The sequence below is a fragment of the Balaenoptera musculus genome, chromosome 14 (genome assembly GCF_009873245.2).
Source record: "Balaenoptera musculus isolate JJ_BM4_2016_0621 chromosome 14, mBalMus1.pri.v3, whole genome shotgun sequence".
Lineage (NCBI taxonomy): Eukaryota > Metazoa > Chordata > Mammalia > Artiodactyla > Balaenopteridae > Balaenoptera > Balaenoptera musculus.
This window is the reverse complement of record NC_045798.1, coordinates 18968161-18994375: the sequence shown is the minus strand read 5'-3', so window position 1 is coordinate 18994375 and position 26215 is coordinate 18968161. Positions and strand designations below refer to the sequence as shown.

At 53.2% G+C, this 26215-nt stretch overlaps 1 protein-coding gene across 1 annotated transcript; it reads right to left on the bottom strand.

The window, feature by feature from the left end:
* Positions 1-1722: 1722 nt before the first annotated feature.
* On the bottom strand, positions 1723-25649 carry FOXN4 (forkhead box N4). Its single transcript, XM_036823622.1, has 9 exons — positions 25564-25649; positions 11926-12071; positions 8830-8954; positions 8622-8735; positions 8188-8315; positions 7465-7561; positions 6340-6547; positions 3047-3439; positions 1723-1982 (listed from the first exon to the last, which is right to left on the bottom strand). The coding sequence occupies exons 1-9, from the start codon at positions 25647-25649 to the stop codon at positions 1723-1725; spliced, it is 1557 nt and encodes a 518-aa protein (XP_036679517.1).
* Positions 25650-26215: the final 566 nt, after the last annotated feature.

The window sequence follows — 26215 nt, the reverse complement described above, 5'->3', positions numbered from 1 at the left end:
AATGTCTCCGCTGTGAGGGGCGAGGGGCGCTGTTGTGCTTTACCCCTCCCTCCCCCGTCAACCCCACCCACCCACCCACCCACCCAAGCCACAGAGCTGCATTCAGCCTTTATTGACAGAAGGCGGTTCTCCACCACTGTGGTACACAGTCCTGGCATCACCCGAACACGCGTCTTCCTTAATGACTCAGACATCTTATCGGCGGGGGGCGGGTCACGTCACACAAAGCAGCTGAGCAGTGCCAGTCAGACGGGCAGCACTGAGCTGTGTGTAACGATGGTGATGCTTGGTGGAAAGTTCCAGAATTAGGAAGAAGTTAGAGATGGTCCTTTGAGACAGGCCTGAACACCAAGCCTCCCAGGTGGCTGTGGATTAATCAGAAAATTCTGGCTCTAGGGTTCAGGAACTCCCAGATGTAGGAACCCAACATCCAGTTGGTCAGAAGAGGACAGTGGTATAAGCTGCTGCCGTAGGCCGATCCCTGGTTACCTCCTCTTGTCCCAGCCCACTCACCTGGGTCCCCTCTAACCCGACTGTCTGCAGAACCTGCCACTTGGAAAGTCAGTAACTGGCAACAAGAGGGGGGAAAAAGACATAAAAAAGGTCACGGGGCAGTGAGACAGGCCAAAAAGTGCCCATAAATACTCTGCATTGCGGCTTCGACAGCCCCACTCGCTACAGCCCCACTCGCTATTACCTGGTTCACAGTTTACTTTCTTTCCATCAGGGGTGTCTTCAATTCCAGTACAAAAAGCCCCCTGCCATGCGTCCCATTCCCATCCTGACTTGAAGCCCCCAGAGCTCAAAACTAGGGTGTCTCTCTTTTTAGGTACACATGGCAAGAGATTCGAATCATGACTGAACAGTTAGAAAAATATCTGGTCTCTAATTTTAAAAAATAGGATGTTTCACAGTATCAAAAGTGCTTGCTTGTTCTAAAAAGCAACCCAAGGCTGCAAAGAGCTTAAGAGCCGGTTGGAGACGTGATGCGCGGATAATTTAGGCGTTAGGATCGCTGGGCTGCAGGGAGGGACCACAGAGTCTCGTTCCAGGGGCCACGGGCTGGGTTTGAAGAAGTGGCGTGGACGTGCTCCAATAAATATAAATAAATGTACGTAGGGTCACAGTGCCCGGCATGGCCCAGGGATTCGCTCTGTGAAACCCTAACGGACTAAGGGAGAAGGGGGCCCGGAGGCCAGCGGGGCGGGCGCCTGGTTCAGAGTTCAAGTTGCTCCGGTCCAAGGGAAGTTGTTCGGTCTGCCAGCCCCGCTGCTCCCAGCCTCAGGGCCTGTCCGCCGGAGGCTAAGGCAGGTGTTTCATCCTAGGAGAATAATAAATTAAAGGCCTTCCCCCTGGGGTGTTTCCATGGCACACCAATGCGTCCCAAAGTGGGCTGCAGGTTGTTTGGGAGCCAGACTGGGGAAGCAGTCTAGAGAGTCCTTGTTCTCAGCTCGGCTAGGCCGCGCACCTCAAGCCTCGGAGGAGCATCTAGAGTGGGGGAGGCGGGGATGCTTGTCCGCTCTCCTCTGTCCCCCTGGCTTGGGGAGGCCCCAGAAACTTCCCGTGGAGGTCAGGGAGGAGAGCAACTACTGCCCTGTCGGCCAGCAGCCCCAGCGACGGTTCAGAGGCCTGTGGGAGGGTGAGGGGCCTTTCTTGCAGGAACACCCGGCTCGGTGAGCATCCTTCCTGGGCCCAGGTTCTGGGGCAGGCCAGGCCGTGGGCTCAGAGCAGGGCTATAGGCTTGTTCCCCGGGGCACCCAGGTACTGAGAGGAGGAGCTGGCGGCTGATGTGGCCGCACTGTCCGGGGTCGAGTAGGTGGTGTAGAGGCCGGTCACCTGCAGGTCCGGGAAGGACTGGTCACTGCCGCCGGAGACGGGGGTCAGGCCCGAGGCCCCCAGCTCACAGCCCAGTGGGGAGTCTCCGAAGGCGCCCAGTGTGTCCAGGCTGAAGCCTTCATCCTTGATCTCCTCCCAGAGGTTCCCTTTCAAAGACAAGAGCGTTCATGTCAAACGGACCCGAGTTCGAAGGCCGTCTTAGGGCTGAGGTAAAGACCACGTGTGGTGTTTAAAGTCACGCGTCGCAGGACAGCATGGAGGAGTCAGCGATCCCGGCCCTTCCCTCTCCACTGGGCGTCCTTGGGAACGTTACTACCATCTCGGAGCCTTGGGCTCCTCGGGAGGAAATGAGATGATCAGAGAACCCACCGCCTAGGATTGAGAGGCTGAAACTAGGGGGTGAGTGGGAAATGCTCAGCCCTCGTTAAGTGGTACCATCATGGTCAAAGCCAGGGGACAAAACCATGATTTTCCCAGCACGTTTTAACTGCACGATAATCCAGGCGGAGAAGCAGGGCAGTTCACACGTACCCATTTCACAGCTATAACTGACTAACTTGCTAACTAACCTGACACCTTGTCCGTTTCCCTCACTAGACACACAACTCCTTGAGGGCAGAGGATTTCTTGGCCGTTGGCTGGCACACAGTAGGCGCACCAGTGTTAGTGAATGGATGACTTATGAGCCTCCACTGAAGTCTGAACTCCCCTTGCTCATTCATTCATTCATTCATTCGTTCCCTGTGTATTGAGGATGACCATGTGGGTCAGAGTGTGACCTGGCACGAGGTTGGCACATGCAGGTTGAAGCAGTTACTGGTTGAAAGTTTGGGGTCAGAGAGGCCCGGGTTGAAATCCCAGCTCTGCCACTTACTAGCCGGGCGACCTCAGGCCAGTGACTTCACTTCTCTTGGCCTCAGTTTCCTCATCGGCAGAATGGGAATATGAAAGGGCAGTGGCCTCCCAGGACTGTCGCAGGATGACGCCTCTGAAGTGCTTGGCACGAGGCCTGGTATACCGTAAGTGCTAACTAAATGCTTGCTGTAATTTGCTAGGATTAGATGGCTGGGAAGTGTTTTTTGAAGGGACGAGCTGCGGGGTAAATGCAGACCGCCCTCCTTTCCCTTGCCCTCCCTGACCTTTCGGGCTGCTCCTCCCCCAGCCTGCCCCTCCCCCCTCTGTTCCCCTCAGCCCCTTCCTCCAGCCTCACCCTGCAGAGCGAAGTCCATGATGCTGGGGTCCAGGGCGTCCACCTCGGTGTTCATGTCAGCGCTGATGTTGATGAAGTCCACAGGTGCCCTTCCCATGGTGGGCTGGGGGAGGGGGCTGGGGCTCAGGTCCGGCAGGGCATGCAGGGGTGGGGTCTGGGCCGGGGCAGGAGAGTCTGGCGTGAGATGTGCCTGGGGCTGGACCTGGTGGTGCAGGGGAACCGACTGCAGGGACAGGGTCATCAGTGGCTGGGGTGGGAGCTGGGAGACGGCCAGGCAGCTGTGGGCCATGGCCACCGTGGTGGCATGGGTCAGCACAGGGGCCTCGGGCTCCCCTGGCTTGCGGGGGCGTCGGCAGCTTTCTGGCCTGTCCGAGATCAGCTTGTCCAGCTCCTCTGCAGGCAAGTGGGAGAGGTCACTCATCAGAAGCCACCCTACAGTTTCTGGGCCCCAGCCCAGGCCTGGATTCAAATCCCAGTGATTTTAGCAAGCCTCTTGGACTCTGACCTCAGTCTCTTCATCTATGAGATGGCATCACACACTCTGCACAGGGTTGTGGAAATGGAATGAAATCAGATTACATAGGGACTTTGAGGAATGAGGGGCGTCTCAGATAGCAGAGCTCCTCCCATGGGGACAGTGTTTTATGGGACAATCCTGTAACTCTAGGACTTCACTTAAACCTCGTAACAGCCCTACGAGAGGGAGGTAAGGCAGAGATTACAAATCCCACGAGATTGGGACAACATGTATTAACATACAAGGGGTCCTAGCCACTCCCTGCTGATAAAGAGACACGAAGCGTTGCTGTGGATTGAAAATTGGATCCTCCTTAATGCTCCTGGATAGAAACAAGATGCAAATTACTCTTGAATTATTTTTGGTGGTTGGCTTGTATCTCATTGACTACAACACAGTTCTGAGACTGATCACTAGGGTCCCAGGATCTATTTGGGTTGCACCCATTTTAGAAACGAGGACACTTTGAATTTAGAAGGTGAAATGGCCTGCCCTAGCTCACACCAAATATGTGTCCGGACGGGCCCTGGATCTCGAACCAGACCCCGGAGCTCTCAGCTGAGGGCCTACTGGACCCTGCTCTGGTCTTTCTCCCCATCTTATTGAATTGTTCATCTCTGAGCTAGACGCCCATCCCCCTTGATACTCAAACCTCAAACACGATGACCCTCACAGGGCCAGGCCAGATATTCCTAAGGCTGGGTGGCATTAGCCTCCCATGTCACTCTTTCCACTCATATGTCACTTGTATGTCCCCAGCTTCCATCTCTTAAGTAAAAAAAAAGCGGGTACAATATTTTTTTCTAATCTAAGAGTAATTCATGAACAGGGTAGAAGATTTGGAAAATAGAGAAACATGTGAAGAATATAAAAATTATCAGTGGTCTCTCCATTCACAGTAAAGATTCTGGTATATTTCTTCCAGTCCGTGTGTGTGTGTGTGTGTATACATGTATGTCTATAGATATATACATATGTGTGAGTGTGTGTGTGTGTATGCATATATATATGTATACACACACACACACATATATATATACACAAATGGGTGTGGATATATACGCATTTTAGAATGTGACCATGCTGTGTATATTGATTCATAACCTGCCTCTTTTCACTTATTGTATTGGGAGCATTTCTTTATATTCCCAAAATATTTTTATCTCTAATACTTGCACGGTATAACATTATATCTATTTAAATAATCCCCTATTGCAGGTTGTCTAGATTGCTTTCAGTTTTTTACTATCAGAAATCACTTCATGATGGATAACTTTGTTCATAAACCTTTTGGTCAAATCTTTGATTTCTTCAGCATAAACTGCCAGAGTAGAATAAGTGGACCAAATTGGAGGACCAAGTTTGCAAGTTTTCGCTACATTACTTTGCCCTGGAAAGGTTTCACAGCTTACGTTCCCACCAATTGTACATGATGCTGCTGATTTCTCCACATCCTAGCCCACACTGGGTGTTATTGTTTTATTACTTTGGGAATCTGTACTGATGTGGTAAGAAAGGTAAGGAAGCCATGCTTTCCCATGGTTGTTTCGTTCGACATGTCTGTGGGAGAAACTGGGGTTGTTAGCGAGATTCTACAGCTTTTCATGTTTCTGACCAGACCCTTCAATGGACCAGCCACCACGTAGGGATGGAGAGGAGAGGTGTATTCCGGGGAGGGGAGGTGGGACAGTCACCAGGCGCCCATGTCCCCGCCATGGTGACTGGGCTCGTTGTGGGATGGGCAGGATGCCGGCGTGTGTGTGTTTGTGTGTGTGTGTGTGTGTGTATGTGTGGCGGGGCACCCGGGCCTCACCGGGGTTGGCCATGCTCCGGGGTTGGCCATGCAGGATGCCGGGCGGGTGTGTGCGTGTGTGTGTGTGAGGCGGGGCACCCGGGCCTCACCGGGGTTGGCCATGCTCCGGTGTGTGTGTGTGTGTGTGTGTGTGTGTGTGTGTGAGTGAGGTGGGGTGTGTGTGTGTGTGTGTGTGTGAGAGGCGGGGCACCCGGGCCTCACCGGGGTTGGCCAGGCAGGATGCCGGGCGGGTGTGTGCGTGTGTGTGCGCGTGTGTGTGCGCGTGTGTGTGTGTGTGAGGCGGGGCACCCGGGCCTCACGGGGGTTGGCCATGCAGGATGCCGGGCGGGTGCATGGGTGTGTGTGAGGTGGGGCACCCGGGCCTCACCGGGGTTGGCCACGCTCCGGTGTGTGTGTGTGTGTGTGTGCACGTGTGTGTGTGTGTGTGTGTGTGAGGTGGGGCCCCCGGGCCTCACCGGGGTTGGTCATGCTCCGGTGTGTGTGTGACTGTGTGTGTGTGTGGGGGGGCCGCGGGGCACCCAGGCCTCACCGGGGTTGGCCATGCTCCGGTGTATGTGTGTGTGTGTGTGTGTGTGTGTGAGAGGCGGGGCACCCAGGCCTCACCGGGGTTGGCCATGCAGGATGCCGGGCATATGTGTGTGCGTGTGTGTGTGCCTGCGTGTGTGTGTGTGAGGCGGGGCACCCGGGCCTCACCGGGGTTGGCCATGCAGGATGCTGGGCGGGTGTGTGTGTGTGTGTGTGTGTGTGTGTGTGTGTGTGTGTGTGTGTGAGGCGGGGCACCTGGGCCTCACCGGGGTTGGCCATGCAGGATGGTGGGCGTATGTGTGTGCGTGTGTGTGTGCCTGCGTGTGTGTGTGAGGCGGGGCACCCGGGCCTCACCGGGGTTGGCCATGCAGGATGCCGGGCGGGTGTGTGTGTGTGCGTGTGCGTGTGTGTGTGTGAGGCGGGGCACCCGGGCCTCACCGGGGTTGGCCATGCTCCGGTGGATGGCGGCCAGGTCCTTCCTCTTCCACTTGTGCATCTCCTCCTCCATCTTGTCGATGCGGGCCAGGTTCAGGGCCCACAGGCAGCCCTTCCGCGAGGAGCCGCTCATTTTATTCTCCACCTTCTCAAAGCACTTGTTCAGGGACAGGTTGTGTCGCACTGAGTTCTTCCACCCGTCGGGAGCCGTCTGTGGGGAGAAATGGGCCCGTGGGAGACCCCTGCAGGGACGCCCCTCTGAACCCTCTCTCTCCCTGGGGATCTCAGACTCACGGCTAGAGGGGCAGGGGGACGATGTCAGTGTCCAATGCTCAACCTCGAGTCGGGAAGACAAGAGAGAGCAGCGGGGCAAACTGTGGCAAACGGGAGGGTCCATGCCCTGATTAAAGGGGCAGCTGCACTTTAGCTCTGGGCAGTGGTTAAGACATGAGGACAAGGCCCAGGGCTGCCAGATCTCCCGCTCTTTCTCTCCCACTCAGGAAGCAAGCAAGATGATGCTAATATGTGGATAACTGGTCGAGTGCATTAAATGCCGATCATTTTTATAAATGCTCATACTTTATTGTTAGGTAACCAGATATTGCAATGCACCTCATACCCTATTCATTTTATTCTCTCTCTGTCTCTGTCTCTGTGTCTCTCTCTTACTAATGGTCAACCAGGTGTCAGGAGCTGCCAGTGCCTTTACATGCAGATCCTTACTAACCTTGCCAGCTGGGTATCATTCTCCCCATCTTACAGAGGGTGAAACTGAGGCACAGAGGGTGAAACTGAGGCTCAGAGAGGCAAAAGTTCTCACCAAGTCTGTGTTTAGCATCATTATGTTTTACTGAGTCTGTGCTGAATAACTAGGTTGGACCTCTACCCTTTGCCCTTTGGGATGCCTGGTGAAGTCCTCTTCATCCGTCAGAGCCCAGCTCAAATGCCCCCTTCTCTCTCGGGATTTCTTGGCCCATGTCTGTGTGAGTGCACATTATAGGGGTCTATGGACATAACTAGGGGACTAAAAGGGTGGTCCTGTTTGGCCCGGGGCCAATCCTGGGTTCTGGCAGTGCCAGGGAGAGGCCAGAGCTACTCCAACATCCCTACCCTGGCTGGGCCCCTCACCTTGAAGTAGGGGAAGTGCTCCTTCATGAAGCTGTAGATCTCGCTCACGGGCAGGCTGCCTGTCTTGCTGTTCTTCAGGGCCATGGCGATCAGACAGCTGGAGGCAAAATGTGGGGCAGGCCAGGCATGAAGTCGTCTCAGGCTGACAGCCCAAGCCTCCTCTGCCAGGAAGCTGTCCCTGCTTAACCCTACTGGTACCAGCCCCTACACATAGTGTTAGCTCTTGATACCTTTTCCTGGCCCTGTCTTTCCCACCCCCTGACCTTGACCCTGAGCTCAGCCATTGGTACCGATTTGAGAAACCTTGTCCTTTCCTCCTTTCTATCCGTTTCCCATAACTAATGGGCCTTTAGACTTTCACTAGGCTGCTTACCCCCCTCCCCAAAATCTTGTGAGGTACATAATACTATTATTTGATGACTTTTTACATCAGAGGGAACTGAAGCTCAGAGAGGCCAAGCCACTTCCTCAAGACCACACAGCTTGTGAGTGACAGAGTGGAGTGCTGGGCTCTGTGTCTGGGGTGGGTTCTCAACCCTGGGGGTTGGCTGACCACATGACGGTCCTTCCTAAGAACGGGTCCCACCTGGGGGTTCCCCACTCCCCGAAGCCTCCCCCTTGGAAGCCTGGGCCACCACACCCAGCTGTCTGAGGTGCCCTCAAGGTAGCCCTCACCCCTCTCCTCCCTGAGGTCCCCACAGTCCCAGCCCCCCTGGACCTCACCTGTATGAATAGATGGGCTTTGGGTAGTGTTTGGGGTGCAGATCCTGAGATGAATGCACAGCCATGCGGGGCTGGGGGTAGGGAGGCCGTGCCCCAAACGCGGAACCATACAGGCCCACAGGAGCGCACTTCCCACGGGCGGGGACGGGGAAGAGTGGCAGAGAGAGAGACGGTGAGAGAGAGCATCAGTCACTCACGATGACCCCACCCCACCCCATCTCAAAGAGCCAGATGCAGGGTTTACAACTGCAGCAGACCGTCTTGTCTCCGCCCACCACAGGGTTTTCGGGGGAGCCGAATGAACAACTCCATGACATGGTGAAGGATGTTATTCCCATGTTCCAGGTAGGTAAACTGAGGCTCAGACAGTCCCTAGCCAGTCCAAGTCAGGAGTGTCTGCCTCTGAGTCCAGGGCCCCTCCAAGCCCCCGGTACCTGCTGCACACCCGGGGGTAGTGGGAACTGTGGTTGGGAGGTGGGAGAGTACAGCTGTGGTGGGTCCTGCAGGCTGGATGCGGGCTGGCCCCCCACAGGGAACTGGTTCATTTGCTGGGGCCAGGAGAGAAGGAGACAGAGGATCAAGGGGGGACTCCAGCCCTGTCGGACACCCCCCTCCCTCCCTGACCCCTGTGGTGGCACTTACGCTGGCTCCATGGTTGGTCAGGTGACCCAGACCCAGCATGCCTTGGGGGGCCATGCCAGCTGGGCCGTGGAGCAGGGGACCTGGGGCGGCTCCCACGTGCAGGTCAGCTGCCCTGGCCAAGGCACCTGGATAAAGGAAGCACAGAGATGCCCAGGCTGGGGGAATGGTGGCTGCGGGCAGGGACAGCCCAGTCCCTGGGCACCTCCAGAGAATGGAGCTATGCCCCACCCTTGGGGCCCGGCATATAATAGGTACTTGACAAATTACTTCTCTGGGTATAGTGGTGGAGAGTGGGTTCCTATCAGCTGTGGGCCCCTATCTGCTCTTCTGCCAAACACTAGCTCAGGGATAGCAGATGTACCCCCCTTCTCCTGTGCTGGGCCTGTGACAGACATTGCTAATCTATCACAGATTCTCACTGCACCAGCCTGATTTTAGGTAGCCACCTCCAATCAAGCAAAGCTGATGTACAAGATGATCCTGCTTTGGGGCCTTCAGCTCTCCTCTGAGTTCTGGCTGCCACCTGGGCTCATCCTTTGTGCTTTGGTCTGTCTGCCTTGTCCTTCTGTCTGACCAGATCCTTAGCTCCCAGAGAGCCAGGACCATATTTTATGTGACTCAGGGCTCCAAACCCCTGGCATAGTGACAGGCACGCAGGAGGTGTGCAGTGATGGAAGGGGCTTTCTTATTTCACAGTTTACATCTACGGAACACCTACTGTGTGCAAGGTACTTTCTGCATCGAGTCCTCACAACACCCCATGAGGGCAGTTTTATTATCTTTTCGTTGCAGATGAGGAAGGAGGTTCAGAGGGGAAGGCACCCGCCCAAGGTCACACAGCTGTCCCCTTGGGGTTCTAGATCAGGGATTGACAAACTATTGGCCACTAGGCCAAATTGGCCCACAGCATTTTTTTTTAATTAATTAATTTATTTCTGGCTGTGTTGGGTCTTCGTTGCTGCGCATGGGCTTTCTCTAGCTGTGGCGAGCGGGGGCTACTCTTCGTTGTGGTGCACGGGCTTCTCATTGTGGTGGCTTCTCTTGTTGCGGAGCATGGGCTCTAGGCACACAGACTTCAGTAGTTGTGGCACGCAGGCTCAGTAGTTGTGGCGCATGGGCTTAGTTGCTCCGTGGCATGTGGGATCTTCCTGGACCAGGGCTCGAACCAGTGTCCCTTGCATTGGCAGGCGGCTTCTTAACCACTGCACCACCAGGGAAGCCCCACAGCATGTTTTTTTAAATAAAGTTTTATTGGCACACTACACCCATTCACTTACATATTGTATATGGCTGGTTTTGCACATCAGTGACAAAGTTGGAAAGTTTCAACAGAGACCATCTGGGTTACAGGGTCTAAAATATTTACTGGCCCTTTACAGAAAGTTTGCTGACCCCTGCTACTTGGCCAAGAACAATTTGTCCAATGAAAGACATACTACTGGGGACTTCCCTGGCAGTCCAGCGGTTAGGACTGTGCCTCCACTGCAGGGGGAGTGGGTTCAATCCCTGGTCAGGGAACTAAGATTCCCACATGCCACGCGCAGCACAGAGAAAGGAAGGAAGGAAGGAAAGGAAGAAAGAAAGAAAGACTGACTCCTAGGCATTAATTTTTCAACTACGGGTACTTTTAATGTACTGTGGTGATTTTTGTTTTCTAGCTTAAAATTACCACAGCATATTTATTTTTAAATACCAAAAGCCTCTCTCTGGTCCATTTTTTGAGTTTCTTTTGATCACTGACAGGCATTCAATTCAGATTTAACAAGTTGGTCTGCTGGAGAGAAAATTACACTTATCTAAAAATCTGATTCCATTAATTTTAGCACAGAAATACAGAAGTCTGTGAGAACAATATATTCCTGCTTGTAGCATCTATATTTTATTTTAAGAATATAGCTTTATAAAATATAGGAACTTGAGAATCACTCATAAGAGGACAGAAGCAAACCCGGTGTTTGTGTACAGTTAATCCTCCATCTTGGGGAAGGAAGGCCGCCTAGTTCATGTACTGCAGTGATTGTTTTTGTTGACTGTTTTTCTTTGACACTTTCTGTGTCCCTAAACATTTAATCCTCTTGCTTTGGCTGCAACTAGCTGCCATTTACTGAGCACCTACTGTGTGCCAGGTCCTGAGCTCAGCACTTTCTTTGAAGAAGTCAAAGTACTTTAAAAAAAATTTTTTTTATAATCATTTTTTAAAATTGCAGCGTAGGGACTACCCTGGTGGCACAGTGGATAAGACTCTGCGCTCCCAACGCAGGGGGCCCATGTTCGATCCCTGGTCAGGGAAATAGATCCCACATGCATGCCGCAACTAAGAGCTCACGTGCCACAACTAAGGAGCCCGCCTGCCACCACTAAGACCCGGTGCCACCAAAAAAGAAAAAATTGCAGGGTAGTTAATTTACAATGTTGTGTCAGTTTCAGGTGTACAGCAAAGCGATTCATATATATATATGTCCTTTTTCATATTCTTTTCCCTTATAGGTTATACAAAATATTGAGTATAGTTCCCTGTGCTATACAGTAGGTCCTTGTTGTTTATTTTATATATATCAATAGTAGTGTGTATATGTTAATCCCAAACTCCTAATTTATCTCTCCTCCCCTCCTCCCCCTCAAAGTACTTCTTTACTTTTTAGAGGTGAATGAAATCAACTTCTGTAAAGGGTCAGACAGCAAATATTTTAGGTTTTGCCAGCCATGTGATCTGTCTTCTTTGTTTTTTAATAACCCTTGAAAAATGTAAAAGCATTCTTAACACAAAGGCCACAGGCCACAGGCTGCATTTGGTTCCGGAGACCGTCGTTTGCTGACTGCTCTAGGTGTTCAAGATGTACAGGGGTAAGGGAAGGTCTGTCTTTATTTGCTGCTGAAAACTTAGCTCACACAGAGCCTGGCACACAGTGATGTGCATATGAACAAACCACATCCCCCTGGGGAAGGTAGAGTTAGTCCCATTTTACAGAGGCAGAAACAGAGGCCCAGAGAGAGAGAAGGTGACCTGGCCACGTCACACAGTGGTGGATGGCAGTGCTGGGCATCGCCCCTCCCCCGCACCACCCTCACGCCACCCCACCTCGCCCCCGCGCCTACCTGGGTGCGCGTGCGGCGCACTGGGGCCACCCAGGTCCACATGGCCACTCGCCCTCTGCTGCAGCCTCGGCACGTCCACGGCCGTGAGCCACGACAGTGATTGCAGGTCCCCGGGAAGGTCCTCATCGCCGGTGGTGGCCAGGAGCCTGCGGGGAGGGGCAGGAGCTCGGGCAGGGGTGGGGAGCTCAGGCCAGCTCTTGGGGGGCTCGCCTACCTCTGGAATCACCCCCTTTAGCCTCTCACCTCCCCCAAGCCACCCTAATCCTCCAATCTGCCCACCCCCAGATATCCCCCTTTGGCAGCCAGATCGCACACCCTCAAATCTTCCCTTCCTTTATTCACTTACCACGTCTTACTTAGCCCCTACCCCCAAATAATAAACATTAATGTCTGTTGAGCACTTACTATGTGCCAGGTACTGAATCAAGTCCTTCACAGGTATTAACCCACGGAACACCCCAGTCACCTGACGAGGCAGGTGTTATTATTATTCTCATTTCACAGATGGGGAGACTGAGGCTCAGCGCACTGGGTCACCTGCCCGAGGCCACACGGAACAGGAAGGGGTGGGGCTGGGAGCCCAGCCTGAACTCTTCACCGCGGCCCCAGGCAGCCCCTGGAGGTTCCAGTTAGGACCCACACCCACCAACCCTCAACTGATTCACAAGCAAAAGCATAGCTTTCTGTGGAAAGAAAAAGTCTGCCCATCGAGGACAGCAGGCAGGTACCCCAGTTTGGGGTAACCATGGCTCCCCGGTGCCCTTGAAGTCACGCTCGCCCCACAGCTCCAGGGCCCCGGGCCTCACAGCATCCTGCCCGTGTTATAATGTGACTGCAAACCAGCCAGGAGCCCACGCCTCACCCAGCACACCTGCGGCCCCGCAGGCCAGGCGCTTTCTGGTCTGTTGCCCAGAGGCCCACCGTCCAAATTCTAAACTCCAGGTTTCAAAACTAGGTGTCCTGGGGCCTCAGAGAGAGCGCGCGCTGCAGCCTGTGGTTTTCTCACGCGCGTGACCGTGGACCCAGCTGGGGCATCAGCCTCCGCCCCCTCCTGCCATCCGCATGGCTGGCTCAAGCCTGTGTTCTCTCTCCTTCCCTCACTCTGTCTCTCTTCCCCCCTCCTTCCCATCTCTCCTGCTCTCTCTTTCCTTGTGTTTTAGGGCCACAATTAGCGTTGCCATGGCACCCGCTGCTCGGTTGTAGCCGGGCCTGGGCCCTCAGCCCACCAAGCTGGCATCAGGTGACCACCCGGCTGCCCCGGTGATTGGCTGCCTCGTAGGAAAACAGGGCCTGGAAATGATTTGAAAACTCGGCTGGTCCGTGTCCGTAGCAGCGGTTGGCCCGGCTGCTGTCCCCTGGCGGCCCATTGTGTGACAAACGACTGTTGCCCCCATGGCACGTGGCTCCCATTGTACTGGGGTCTCCCTGCAATTGTTTTTACAGCCCCCCCGGCTGCCGCCCATTTGACCCACTCATAACTCATCTGGACAAGTGACAGCCACAGGCCAGGCCTGGGCGATGCCATCTGTCCCGTCGGGCCCGTGGAGACCATGGGGTGAGGCTGAGGGGCAGGGCTTGACGTGCCGCCCGCTGTCGGGGGAGCCTGGCCAGCCCCCACCCAGGCCCCTCCTCACCCCACGGCCAGCCGACCTCCCAGCGTCTGGTGGTATGAGCTCCACTCCTGCTCAGTGACCTGCTGTGGCTCCCCAGTGCCCTTGCTGCTCTACTTGGCGCTGGGGCCTCAGGGAGGAGTGGAAATGAGGCCCTGGTGGCAGGTTTCTCAAGAGGGGGGCCCATCAGAGCCCCCTGAATGGTGGTGGGGGACTTGTAAACACAGCAGGTTCCTGGGCATCAGCATGGAGCAGGATCTCTGGTGGCAGGGTGAATCTGTTAGATTATGTGTTGGTTAAGAGCTTGGACTCTAGGTTCTAATCCTGATCTTCACTTACCAGTGGCCCTTGGGGCCACTGACTTAACCTCTCTGAGCCTCAGTTTTTGATCTGTAAAGTGGGGCTAAATAATAGTTCCTATCACATAGGGTATGCTGAGGATTAAACATATTGTTGCATGAAAAGACTTGGAACCATGCCTGACTTTGCCTTCATTAATGTCAATATTAATGTTAATGATAATATCAACGAAGTCCTCAGGGGACTGGAAATACATCAGAGCTTTGGGCTCTGGGGTCACACAGACCTGCCCGTGCTGCAGCTACCACTAGCGGCTTCCATTTACTGAGCACTTCTTGTATGCCAGATGCTGGGCTCCATGACATGCCCATTATACAGATGGAGAAACTGAGGCCCCGAGCTCTCAAATGCTCTGAGCTTATTTCCCCCAGAGTGAGAATCACATAATGTAACTGCTTAGCACACAGCTGCACATGTGGTAGGGGCTGAGTTAATGGTGCTCTTCTGATCGTTCTTTTCTTTTTTTCCTGCTGTTTGTAAGCCCTGTTGGGCCTCCCCTTCCCTCATAGCAGCAGCCCCAGCGTCTGTCCTGCCCCTGGCACCCCATGGCCCCACCTCCATGCTAGGAAAGCCCTTTTGGTTCTTCCTCCCCCACCCAAACTGTGCTCATCCCTGGAGGCTCACTTCAAACTCTGTCTTCTGGCCTCTTAATGCCAAAGTCTCCTCAGACATCACCTGACCCCACCCCTCATTTTACCAATGGGGAAACTGAGGCCGAGAGAAAGGAGGCAGTTTGCTTCCAATGTCATACTCCAGGAAAGGAACAGGGCAGGGGCTCCTGGCTCCCCATGTGGCCCCTCCCAGCCCAGGAGTACCTTCTCCTCCAGGAAGTCTTTGCCACCCAGACCCCAAGCTCAGGGACCCCCTCTGCATCCTGACTGCTCCCTGGGCCGGTGAGTCCTGCCTCGCCATCCCTCTGCCCACATTCTGGCTCTCGGCTCGCTGAGGGCTGGCCCTGAGCCCCCCATCACCCTGTGGCCCAGCACACAGTGGTACTACTTAAATGCCTGCTTGGCCGGCTGAAACAGGCTGACCCCAGGCCACCAACCCAGAGAACTGCTTGACAGTGACTGTCACATCCAGCACTTTTAGCCGTCCTCTGCCCCCTTGAGTCCTTGAGACAGCCTCAGGACAGGGACAGGGAAGAGATAGCCTCAGGACAAGGACAGGGAACAGACATCCCCACTTTACAGATGGGGAAACTGAGGCCAGAGTGGTGAAAGCAAAATTGCAACCAGGACTCGAATTTGGGTCTGTCTGCTGCCATCTTGGGCTGTACCTGCGGCACCACAGGCAGAGAACCGGATGTCCTCTCAGGCAGATGCCCCACCCTGAGTCCTGGGCTCTCAGCTAGGGCTGTGTGAACGACCGTCACCCAGGGGCTGGTTCAAATGCAGAGTCTAAGGTCCAGCCCAGACCCTGGAATCGCATCCTGGGGCTGTGGGGCCTGGGAAGCTGTGTTTCAGTGCCTCCCCAAGCTCTGGGGGGAGGGCAGCCCTGGGGGGTGTGGCAGGGGCTTTGGCGCCGCTCAGGCTTTGGTTGGATGGATCTGGGTTCAAGTCCTTACGACCCCCCGTCTGTGAGACCTCGAACAAGTTACTTCCGGCCCCTGAGCCTCCATTTTCTCATCTGGAAAATGGGAGAGGAACAGACCACATCTCCCTGGGTTGTTGCAGGGATCAGATGAGCCAGTGTGTTCAACTTCTGGCACAGGCCTGGCCCCCGTTCTCCCTTCTTGGGGGGTTTGCTTGCTCATTCTGGGGGTGGGCAGCCAGGTCCTGTTCCCCTGCTGCCTCAGGGATCCCAGGGTGGTCTGGTTCCCCCTCCAGTTCAGGCCAGAATGCCTGCTTCCACGTGCCTGGCACATGGCCCGGCTGGCCCCGCTGGTCTCCTGAGATGGCTGTGGATGTCCCGGAGCTCTGTGATGGAGTCTGCGGGCCCCGAAGCTTGGCTCATGTCCCGCTGCCCCCTAGGCTCACCTGGCATCCAGGCACCTCTCCACTGTGTGTCACAGGAACCAGGAGGTGATGCTCTAGGGCCTAAATGGGAGTGTCCCATCCCCACTGCCTGGCCCGGGGCCTTGACCATCTCTGTCCCCTTCTCTCCCACCCTCCTCTGCCCCTGCAAAGAGGCATACAGCCCCCTCTCCACGGTGGCATGTAAAGGTCCCCCACACCTCTCCCTTACCAGTGCCTAGAATTCCCTCATTCAAGGTGTCCCCATGTGCCCCATTCCTGCTCTCTCCTAGCACTTCATTTTAAGTGGCATAAACCATGGGATCCTTGGCAGTTGTGACAAGAGAAAGACTTCTTGGTTCAGGAGCCACCATGGCTTCTGAGCCATAGCCCTTGGAAAGGCACTTAATCCCTAGCCTCAGTTTTCCCACCTATAAAATGGGCACAAATGATAATAAGAGCTGTAATATCTTATACCCTGCCTGGAACTGGCTTGCTGGTGTGGAGGCGAAGTGCCTTGTGAACCATCCTGCCATCTGCGAGGGTTTGGGATTATTCCCTGGAGTGTGTGTGTGTGTGTGTGTGTGTATGTGAGAGAGAGAGAGAGACACCCTGTGTCAGTCTCCTGAGTGGGTTCCTTGTCTGCTGGAAAATGATGGGATATTTGCAATGCAAAGGAAGAGGCAAACCCAGCCCCATTGCCCTGGGATCTCCCAAGACCTGTCCTACTCACTCTCTGCATCTCTGGGTGAGGAGGAGAGCCAGCCCCAGGTCACCATGTCGCTGATGCCTCCCCACCCAGGGTCACCTCCAGAGGAAGCTACAAGGAGAACGAAATTATGAAACTTCAGAGACACAGCTCCTTCCTTCCATCTGCTCCCTCCACTCTCCCCACCGCGCCCCACCTCCTATCTCACCCCCGTCCCTCTGTTCTGACTCTCTCCCACTCTTTCCTTGCTGGTATCTCTGTGTTTGTCTCTGTGTATGTCTCTCTGTCTCTCTGTCTCTGTCATTGTGTCAGTGGTGCCCTGTGATGAAGTCCTGGCCCCACTTGTCCTGCCTGGTGACATCAGATGTGCTTCCAAACCTTCCTGAGCCTCAGTTTCCTCCCCTGCAGAGTGGGATAACAATGACAGAGGCAAAGCGCTCACAAGAGGCTCTTAGTAAATGTCCATCCTCTTCTGTCCCATCTCTCCCTGATGCGGCATCCAGGGCCCCCAGATCTCTCGCAGACCTGTCTCCGTCCCACACATTCACTTACCCATCATTCCTGTGTCCCCAGTGCCAGCACTATTTAAAGACACTGAGCCAGGCTTTCAGGGGATGAAAGCAGTTAACCCATGCGCCCGCACCCAGGTAATTCCCACACGCCCAGTGCTGGGGGGCCATGGCCCCCGCCACACCCTTCTGCCAGCTCAGGTGACCCCGTGGCTCTGACACGGATGTAGTGTGTGACGGGCCCTGGGCCCCAGGGTACCAAGTGTTCCCACCTCCTCCAGCACCTTCCATTGCGCCTGTGTATCTTCTCTTCTTTCACAAAGGATGCCTTCCCTTCTCCGTCTCTGGACCTGTCATCATCCCCCCTCTTGAGCTCCTGTTTCTCTGAGCTCCAGGGAGCCCCTTAGTGGGCCACAAGCCTCCACCTTCTGAACCTGGCTGATGTCCCCAGGGAGGGCAGGGGCTGCACTCCCAGATCTCGGGGGGCCCCAGGTCTGGCAGGGAGGAGGCCAGGACAGGGGCCGAGTTCGCTGCTGGGTGCTGATGCTAAAGCAGGACCCTTGCACCCTGGGAGGAGCCATATACCCAGAGCCCATCACAGGGCCGGGCATACAGTGGGTGCTTAATAATTACTCAGAGATTGGACAAGTGAGGAAACAGATCCAGCCGTCTAGATGCCCCACCCCCACTGCCCCGGGGCCCAGGCAGGGGTGAAAGGCTCAGTGTAATTTTATTTAATTTTATAGTTAAATAAAATGGAATCTTATTACAGCCTGTGGACACAGGTTGGGGTGAGTGAGCCCCTGGGGTGCACCTTGTCCCTAATGGAAGTGGGTTACACAGCTGATCTCGCGTCATCCTCACGAGAGCCTGACCAGGGAGGTATGTTACCATTACTACCTTCCCATTTGCCAGGTAGGGACACTGAGGCCCAGGAGAAACAGGCCTGTTTAGGGTCCCCCAGCCAGAGCCTGGGTTGACTACAGCCCCACTGTCCTCTCTCCCTGCCCTACAAGGAACAGTTGAAGAAATGTGCTCTGTGAGTTCTAGAAAATCCAGGCACTGTGCTGCCCGATAGGAAGCCACAGGTGGCTATTTAAATTTAAACTCACTAAAATTAAATAAAATGATAGGTTCAGTTTCTTCGTCACGCCAGTCACATTTTGAGTGCTTGGTGCCCACACGTGGCCAATGGCTGCCATAGTGGACCGTGCAGATGTGGAACATTCCCATTATCGCAAAGCATCCTACTAGGCGGCAGCCTTCTGGAACATTCTTCAATCTTGATGGAACAATCTGTGGTGTTTCTACCTTGCCTTAAGACAACTGGGCATTTGATTTGGATTTGGACATTTAAGGAGCTGATTTCATGGAAGTTTGAGTTTTATTAGATTTGGGTGTAAAAGAGTCCTCCACCCCACCCTCCCACCAGTGAGGAAGTTATGGGGAAGGGCTCTGTAAAAATTGGAGCTGCACATAATGCAACTCATGAAGTAGTGAGCTCTCCATCCTGGGAGCATGCAAGTAGGAGCGAAGGGATGACCTGTCAGGCCCCTGTTGGATGAAAGATGAGGCTTAAGCAACCTCCAAGGTTCCTTTTGATACAAAGACCCTGTAACTCAGGGGAGCAGTCTGCAGGTAAATCCCTGGTTGCATTTCCAAAGTTCTAACATCTTGGGCAAGCCCCTTTCCCTCTCCAGGCCTCAGTTTCCCCATCTATAAAGCATTACTGGCAGAGTAGAAGTTCCCTCAGGGTCCCACTGGCCCTAGGGCTCTAGGAAGGCAGAGTAGCACCCCAAGGTTAGGAGCAGGTGTGAACCCCAAGACATGCGGGCCCGGGCCTGACCTCTTCCTGGCTGTATGACCATCACCTGCCCTGGGCCTCAGTTTCCCTGCATATAAAATGGGAATAATAATAATAATAGCACCTACCCTAAGGGGGCTGTTGAGAACACATTAACAGTTCATTTAAGCATCATATCAGATGAAGCATCTGATTTCAGTTTAACCTGAAAAAGCAGGTTAAACTATTACCTCAAGGGTTCCAAAGGAGACCCCTGGCAATACATCCTTCTCAAACCAAGTGGGGGATTTGTCACCAGCAGGGGATCCTCATTAGTGAATAGAAAGCTTTGGGGGCAAAAAGAAAAGAAAAAGACCTAGGTAGCACTCCAGAGTCCCCTTCTGAATAAAAGGGTTCACTCGCGGCTCCCCGCCCATGCAGGAGGCACTTCTTTTCAAAGCTCAGCCACATCCATCTTCTTCTTATTAAAATGCGTGTGCACACACACACACACACACACACACACACACACACACTCACACACACACACACCCTTAAGGGGCATCATCATCCCCTTTCACAGATAGGAAAGGTGAGGCCAAGCCAGGTGAACTCACCTCAGCAGCCTCTTGGCAGTGGCCCCAGGTACTGGCCCCAGCACCTCCAGCCTGACCCTCCCCAGGCCTCAGTTTCCCCATCTGGAACACAAGGGGGTTGAGCCCCTTCCATCTCCATGGGGCGGCCACTGGGACACACCACCTGCAGGGCCACCTGGGGTGGAGGACTGTAGAGGTGGGCAGCCCACCTCTGCCGGGGAGAGGGATGCTGAAGGGTACAGTCCCATTCTGAGGGGGTTGCAGCATGGAGTGTCTGAGAGGTGGCAGACCCTGGTTAGGAGCCAGGTGGTACCCTGGGAAAATCGACATCAGAGTAATAACCCTTTCTTGTCAGTGCAATAATGGGGCTGCCATTTCTCAAGTGCTTCCTCCATGCTTATCACTTTACCTATGTTTCCTGTAATGAGTTTTGCTCTGAAGGTTCCGGGTTTATCAGAAGGCCCAGGCCCGCCCTCCGTAATGCTACATTCTGAGCCCATCTCAGCTAGAAAGCCTGGGTCCTGGCTCCCGTGTTTCTCTTTTTGCAGCATTCCAGTGTACTTGGTTACAAGTGTAGGCTCTGGGGTCCACCAGGCCTGGCTTTGAATCCCACTCAGTCACTTAGTAGTTGTTAGATTTGTGTGCAGTCATCTGCCTCTCTGAGCCTCAGTTTGCTCATCTGTAAAATGGGAGTGCTAACGCCTGTACACATCTCATAGGGGGCTGTAAGGACTGAATGAGATAGTTCAGGTAGGGCGCCCAGCACATCAATGTGTATTGCATGCCAGTGGTTCAGATTAGTGTCAACATCCTCCAAAGAGTATGGATTCAGCGTGAAGTGGGCTCCATGGGGAGGGCAACCTGCAGAGTACCCGACACTCAGGAAGCACCAGCTTCATTCCACAAATTTTTCCTGAACTCCTACCTGCCAGGCCCTGTTCTGGCAGGCAGACAAAGTTCCCTCTGTCCAAGGAGAGAACTTTCTAATTGACCTAGGGATTCAAAGAAGGGGAAGTCTGCCCCATGGCATGCCCACCTTCCTGCCAGCCCTCTTAGGTCTGCATCTCCCTCATCTCCTGACGGCCTGTGGGATGGCTATTTATCATACCCATTTCACAGATTGGATGGCTGAGGCCCAGAGAGAGGAAGGGATACCCCTCAGCCACACAGCATGTCAGCAAAGGAGCTGGGATTTAAACCACCCACCTTGGAGCCTCTTCACTTGGATGATCTGCCAGTATGGCTGAAATAAATCAAGTTGTAAGCAGGAAGGGCAAACGATTATCACGTCATTTTTAGAAGGATCAGGCTGCAAGGTGCCTCCATGGTGATGGGGCCACTGGTCAGGGGACTCTGTGGTAGCCCTGGGCAAAGTGAGATACAACTGGAGTCCATGGCTGCCATTCTGCACTGGCCAGGGGACCAAGCTGATAACATTAATTAACAATATCCTTAATTGATCAGCCGTGTTAATTAATCCCATGGAGGGATGGAAGATGAGCCAGGAGAGTAGGGCACTGGATGGGGTGAGCCCAGGGGGACCTGGATTCCAGTCCTGGCTCCACTCCTAATGGGGGTCCTTGTGCAAGTGACTCAATGCCTTTGAACCTCAGTTTTCTCACGTGTAGAATAGAGGTGAGAAAAGGGCCTGGCCTGCTTCCTGGTTCAGGGTAGGTAAATCACTGCAGGGCGTGGTACAGTATGTGGCTCGAGTGCTAGGCAAGTGTTTGTGGAATGGATGGATTTCATACCCAGAATTCAGAGCAACCTTTCAAAAGGGACATCAGAACTTGTCACTGTCCTTAAAATCCATCAGGGTAGTAAGAGTCGACCTCCTTGCCATGATCTGGCCCTTGGCCATTTCCTTCCTTCTCCCCTTTGCTCTAGCAAACCTGTCCATCTTTCAGTTCCCCAAACATTCTATGTTCTCTTTGCACATGCTGTTCCCTCTGCCTGGAATGCTGTTTCATGCACTCATTCACAGCTGGCTCTTTCTCATGTTTCTGGCCACAGCCTAAAATTTCCCTCCTCTGAGAGGTCCTCCCTGGTCACCCCCACCCCTGGTGGTCCTTCCTGTGTTGTGTCTGCAGAACATTTAGCATTTTGCCATGAGGTAGATTCATTTATACATGTTTCCAGTCTTTCCACTCTAGGAGGGCAAGGATGGAGAGGCCCTCTATTTTGTTCAGCACCCACCAAAGGGCCAGGCACCCTGTGGGCATTTATTCCATACGTGCTGGAGTAGGAAAGGGAAGAGGGATCCCCCCCAGTCCAGCCCAGTTCAGCTCCAACACATCTTGCGTTCCCCAATCTCTATCCATTTCCCGCCCAGCTTAGACACCACCTCCCCCAGGAAGCCCTCCCAGACCAGTCCAACATCTCCCAGTCTTTCCATCCCCGGGAATGACTAGTGCCATTAGTATCTACCCATGGCATAGATTCCTGAGATCACTCATTAATTTTAACTCTCTTGTCTACTCCTGCCTTCTCAGTGCAGAGCCCACATTTAACCCTTTATTTCCTATCTTGGGAGTTCTCAGAGTTGAGACAGCAATTGTGCAGTACAAGGAACATCTGTTTGGGGTTCGAATCCTATCTCAACGCCTTTGTAGCTGTGTGACCTTGGGCAAGTCACTTCACATCTCTGTGCCTCAGTTTTCCCATCTGTAAAATGGAATAAGAATTCCTACCACAGAGGGAAATTGTGAGGATAAGATCAGATAACCTGTAAGAAAGGGCACCAGGCAGGTACTCAAACCACATTTCTTTCTTTTCTCCTCTGGCCTTTCATGGCTACTAGGAGGGGTTTGCCAAGAAAATATTGTCTTTGCCGGGAGTGGGGTGTCAGATCAGCATCCCTGCAGTACAGAGAGACACGTCCGCTATGATTATAACCAGGAGGTTTTACCTGCCTTCTGGAGATATGGTTAGTAAGAAATTGTTACATCATTACCAACTGTTCTTGTTTACGATCCAACCTTTACACAAAAGGGATTAAACATTTCATGGAGCGTTTATTTAGCGAACACATCATTTGTAATATCTTTCCTAACCGTTTACAGGAAAAAGAAAATCTAATGTCATTTTAGCAAGCTTAGAAATTCCCAACTGGACCAAGAGTGAGCGTAATGTGAAATGATTTGATTAGGAATTTGGAAAAGAGACTCTCCCTTTTAGAACTTGGCTCAGGACTTGGTGTGCGTGGGCATGCTGTGTGCATGTTTCTAGGGGTGGAAACACAAGATCCCAAAGGAGGACTGCACCCCAGGAAGGCTACCTCTCTTTCTTTGTCCGAGGGTAGGCTGAGGAGCTATTCTGGCCACCTGAACACCCTGAAGGGTGCAGGGCTGTAAAGATGCTCACTTGATCACTGCCCCTGCCATATGGAGCCCCTCACCCAAGGAGATTACAACCGATGGGTGGAGCCACTCTGGAATGGGGGTAAACCATCCGCCACACTCAATGTAGTGGGAGGCTTAAGAGGAAAGGCAGGTGGTGTCCGCCTGCCCTGCTCCACAGGACAGGATTTTGTCATCACTTGAGAGTGAAACTTCCCTGAGTTTCCATGAATGTGCTATTTCTCATGTGATATTTATCCATCCATCTCTCCATCCGATGCATATTTATTAAGTATCTACTGTGTGCCTGGCACTGTGGTTCACTGATGAGAAAACCACTGTTCAGAGAGGGAAAGGGTTTTGCCCAAAGTCACCTCCTTTATTAGAGGAGGGACTGAGGGTTTGGGGAATAAACACCCGGCACAAGGCTCTGTAATGATAACCACTGAGCCGCATGGCCCTGGGAGAAGCTGAAGTTCCAAGGAGCTCGCAGCCTGCCTCCTTTTGCAGCTCTGGGCCTCAGTTTTCCAATCTGTAAAAGGAGGTTGTTGGATCTGACCTCTAAAATAAGGAGTTAGCCCACAGTAAGTGCTTAATAGCTCTCATTATTTCCTAGTACCCCTAAGAGTGGATTCCCTCCTAGTTCTGAGCCAAGGGGAAAGCAGCTAACCCACGCTGAGCACGAGCTGTTGTAGCCGTTGCTCAGGAGATCCTGGCAGGCCGGGGTGCTCCTGCCCGTTTGCTGTCTAGGCCTGGCCACTGACTCTCGACAGCTCCCTGGGGACAGGGCAGCCGCCTCCAGCTGCTACACCCCCCCCCCCAGCCCCCAGCCTCCCTGCACACAGCCATTGAGACTTAACGGCCAAACTCAGCCCCTGGGGATGGAGGGGCAGGCAGCTGCATGGAGGGCTGCAAGGGGGCTGGAACCAAGCTGCACTAGCAGCCTGAGTGGTCCTCAGAGTCATTCTCTGGAGATGTGGGAGCGGCAATGAGAAGCCCATAAACTTCTCCTGGGCTATTATTCAGGGAGAAAAATGGGAGTGGTTGGAAGGGGTGGGGGAGTCTCTGTATAATCATAAAATCTCCCCTCCATGAGAAAGCACTCTACCCCAGGCCTGGCTGAACACCATTTCTAGATGGAAGCACAGGATCCTCCCAATGACCCGCAAATTGGGCTCTTTCATTGCTCCATTTCCCAGATGAAGAAACTGAGGCACAGAGAGGGCCAGTGACTTGTCCAGGGTCACACAGCTGTAAGGTGGTGGAGAAACTTGCTCTGTTCCAACCCCATGCGCTCTTCACCAGTGGGGCATGAGGGTGGTGGCCATGGTACCCTCTGGGTGGGACAGCCTAGGGTTCGAGTCCCCACTGTTCCCATAACTACCTGCATCATCTTGTAAGGTCACTTAATCTGGCTGAGCCTTGGTTTCCTCATCTGCCAAATGGGCACAAGAGTGCTACTCTCATAGGGTGGTTGTGGCACAGGGCAGGCAGGTACTAAAGGGTTAAGAAACCACCAGCTATTATTATTGTTGTTGTTGTTATTTTGTTATTCTGCCTTCTGTTTATGCTGTTTAACATAAGAAAACAGCCCTGAATCCATGTGAAAAGGAACGGCTGGACCCCCAGGATTTTTCCAAGATCATATAGTTGGCAAGTGATAGAGTTAAAATTGTTATTTAATCTTTCTAACAACTCTATGCAGTGGGTACTATTTCTGTCCCCATTTCATGGATGAGGAAACCGAGGCTCAGAGGTCCACACAACCAGAGAAGCTGGGATTCTAACTGACTCCAGAGCCAAGCTCCTAACCCTTAGGCTGTCCCCAGCCCACTTCCCATAATTTAAACCCTTTCAGCGCAGAAAGGAAGCCCATAGGTCTTTGGTTGTGCGATCTTGGGAAAACCATTTCACTTTTCTGAGCCTCGGTTTCCTCACCTGTACAATGGGGGCTCATCTGAGCAGCCTCCCAAGCTGGGCATACAGTAGGTGCCCACACACTGCTGTGTGCCTGGCCCACATCTGGGGTCCCAGCCCCACCCACAGCAGTCTCTCAGCAAATATTTGTTTGAATGTGTGGCCTCATTCGGGTCTCAGAAGGCAGCCTTCAGGCCCACAGCCCTTGGGAAGCAGCCGCCCTCTAATTGGGGGCTTTGGTCTTCCCCAAAGGCACCGCTGGTGAGTTGCAGCGGCCCCGGGAGGTCAGACAGCCCCTGGGTAAACAGGGCTGATCTGACGTGACAGCCTGCTCTTCCCAGGCCAGCCCCTGTCCTGTCTCCACTCCACAGTCTGGGCTGTGCCCCCTCTACCCATGGACACGGTATCTGCCTTGTGGGTGGGGCACTGGGAACCAGGGCAGCCCTTCAGTGGCTCAAGGGAGAGAGGCTGGGATACTTCCTTTTTCTCCTCCTCGCTCCCTTTGCTGGTGACCTTGGACAAGCCCTTTCTCCTTTCTTGGGGGGCATTTCCTGGATCACTGTTAAGACCACTGGAGGAGAAGCAATAACTGCTATTGTCATCTTAACATCTACCCAGTTGCCCAGTCTCTCACCCAGGAGGGGACAAAAAACTGCAGGCTTTCAGTGGTCCCATTGCCCCACGCCACAAGTCACACACCCTCAGAGAGACCACCTTCGAAACCAAAATCTTCTTGCTCTCCTGCAAAATCACAGAATTTAATGTAACCATAGTTCTTGGTCAATTTCAGAAAACATAACCAGCACATAAACACTTTAAACAATTCAAAAAGATATCATTTGTTATTGTTGAAGCCCTCACCTGTATTCCTGTGGAGAGGGGTGGTGATTTTGCCCTGAGTTTCGAATAATTCCTGACATCATGGATGAGATGTCACTTTCTATCATCTCCTTGGGGAAAAGACAAGCAGAAAACAAAGCTCCCATCAGCAACGATGTGGACAGGGCAGAAAACTCATAGTTTTCCCACAATTCAGAAGGATGGAGCTCAAACAACTAACAGAACACTTTAAAAAAAATTGTAAAGCAATTGTACTCCAATAAAGATAAACAAAAAAAAAGTGCTAGAGGATTCCTGGGTGTCACAGGTCACTTTCCCAGGGCAATTCTACGGGGTTTTAGAAGCAAATGAAGAGAATGGAATGAAATTCCAAGTTCTTTCAAATTAATGGGGGAAGGGCAGAGGAAGACTCTAGAATCCAAATGTCAAGTCTTGGATAATGTGGACTTGCAAAATAGGAATCAGAAAAACCTGATTCCCTTCCAAGCCTAGTATTTTCAACCACAGCTCGATTTGACCACTTGGGAAAAAATAAACAAAAAAGGACAGCTTGACGTGTCATGTATGTTTCTCTGGGGGAGCCAAATTCCCACTTGCAAAGGGAATAATCTCCGCGGGGCTCCCGCCCTGGAAATGCCTTCAAAAATGCCACATGCCCTTGCTGGAAACCCAA

What these genes read in the sequence shown, in the direction of transcription:
- FOXN4 (XM_036823622.1), bottom strand. Translation starts at nt 25,649, where the DNA reads ATGATAGAAAGTGACATCTCATCCATGATGTCAGGAATTATTCGAAAC. An exon ending in CCCTCTCCACAGGAATACAG is followed by an intron (nt 12,072 to 25,563) that starts GTGAGGGCTTCA and finishes CCCTCCCCGCAG; the next exon opens with GCTCCTGGCCACCACCGGCG. An exon ending in CATGGACTTCGCTCTGCAGG is followed by an intron (nt 1,983 to 3,046) that starts GTGAGGCTGGAG and finishes TGTCTTTGAAAG; the next exon opens with GGAACCTCTGGGAGGAGATC.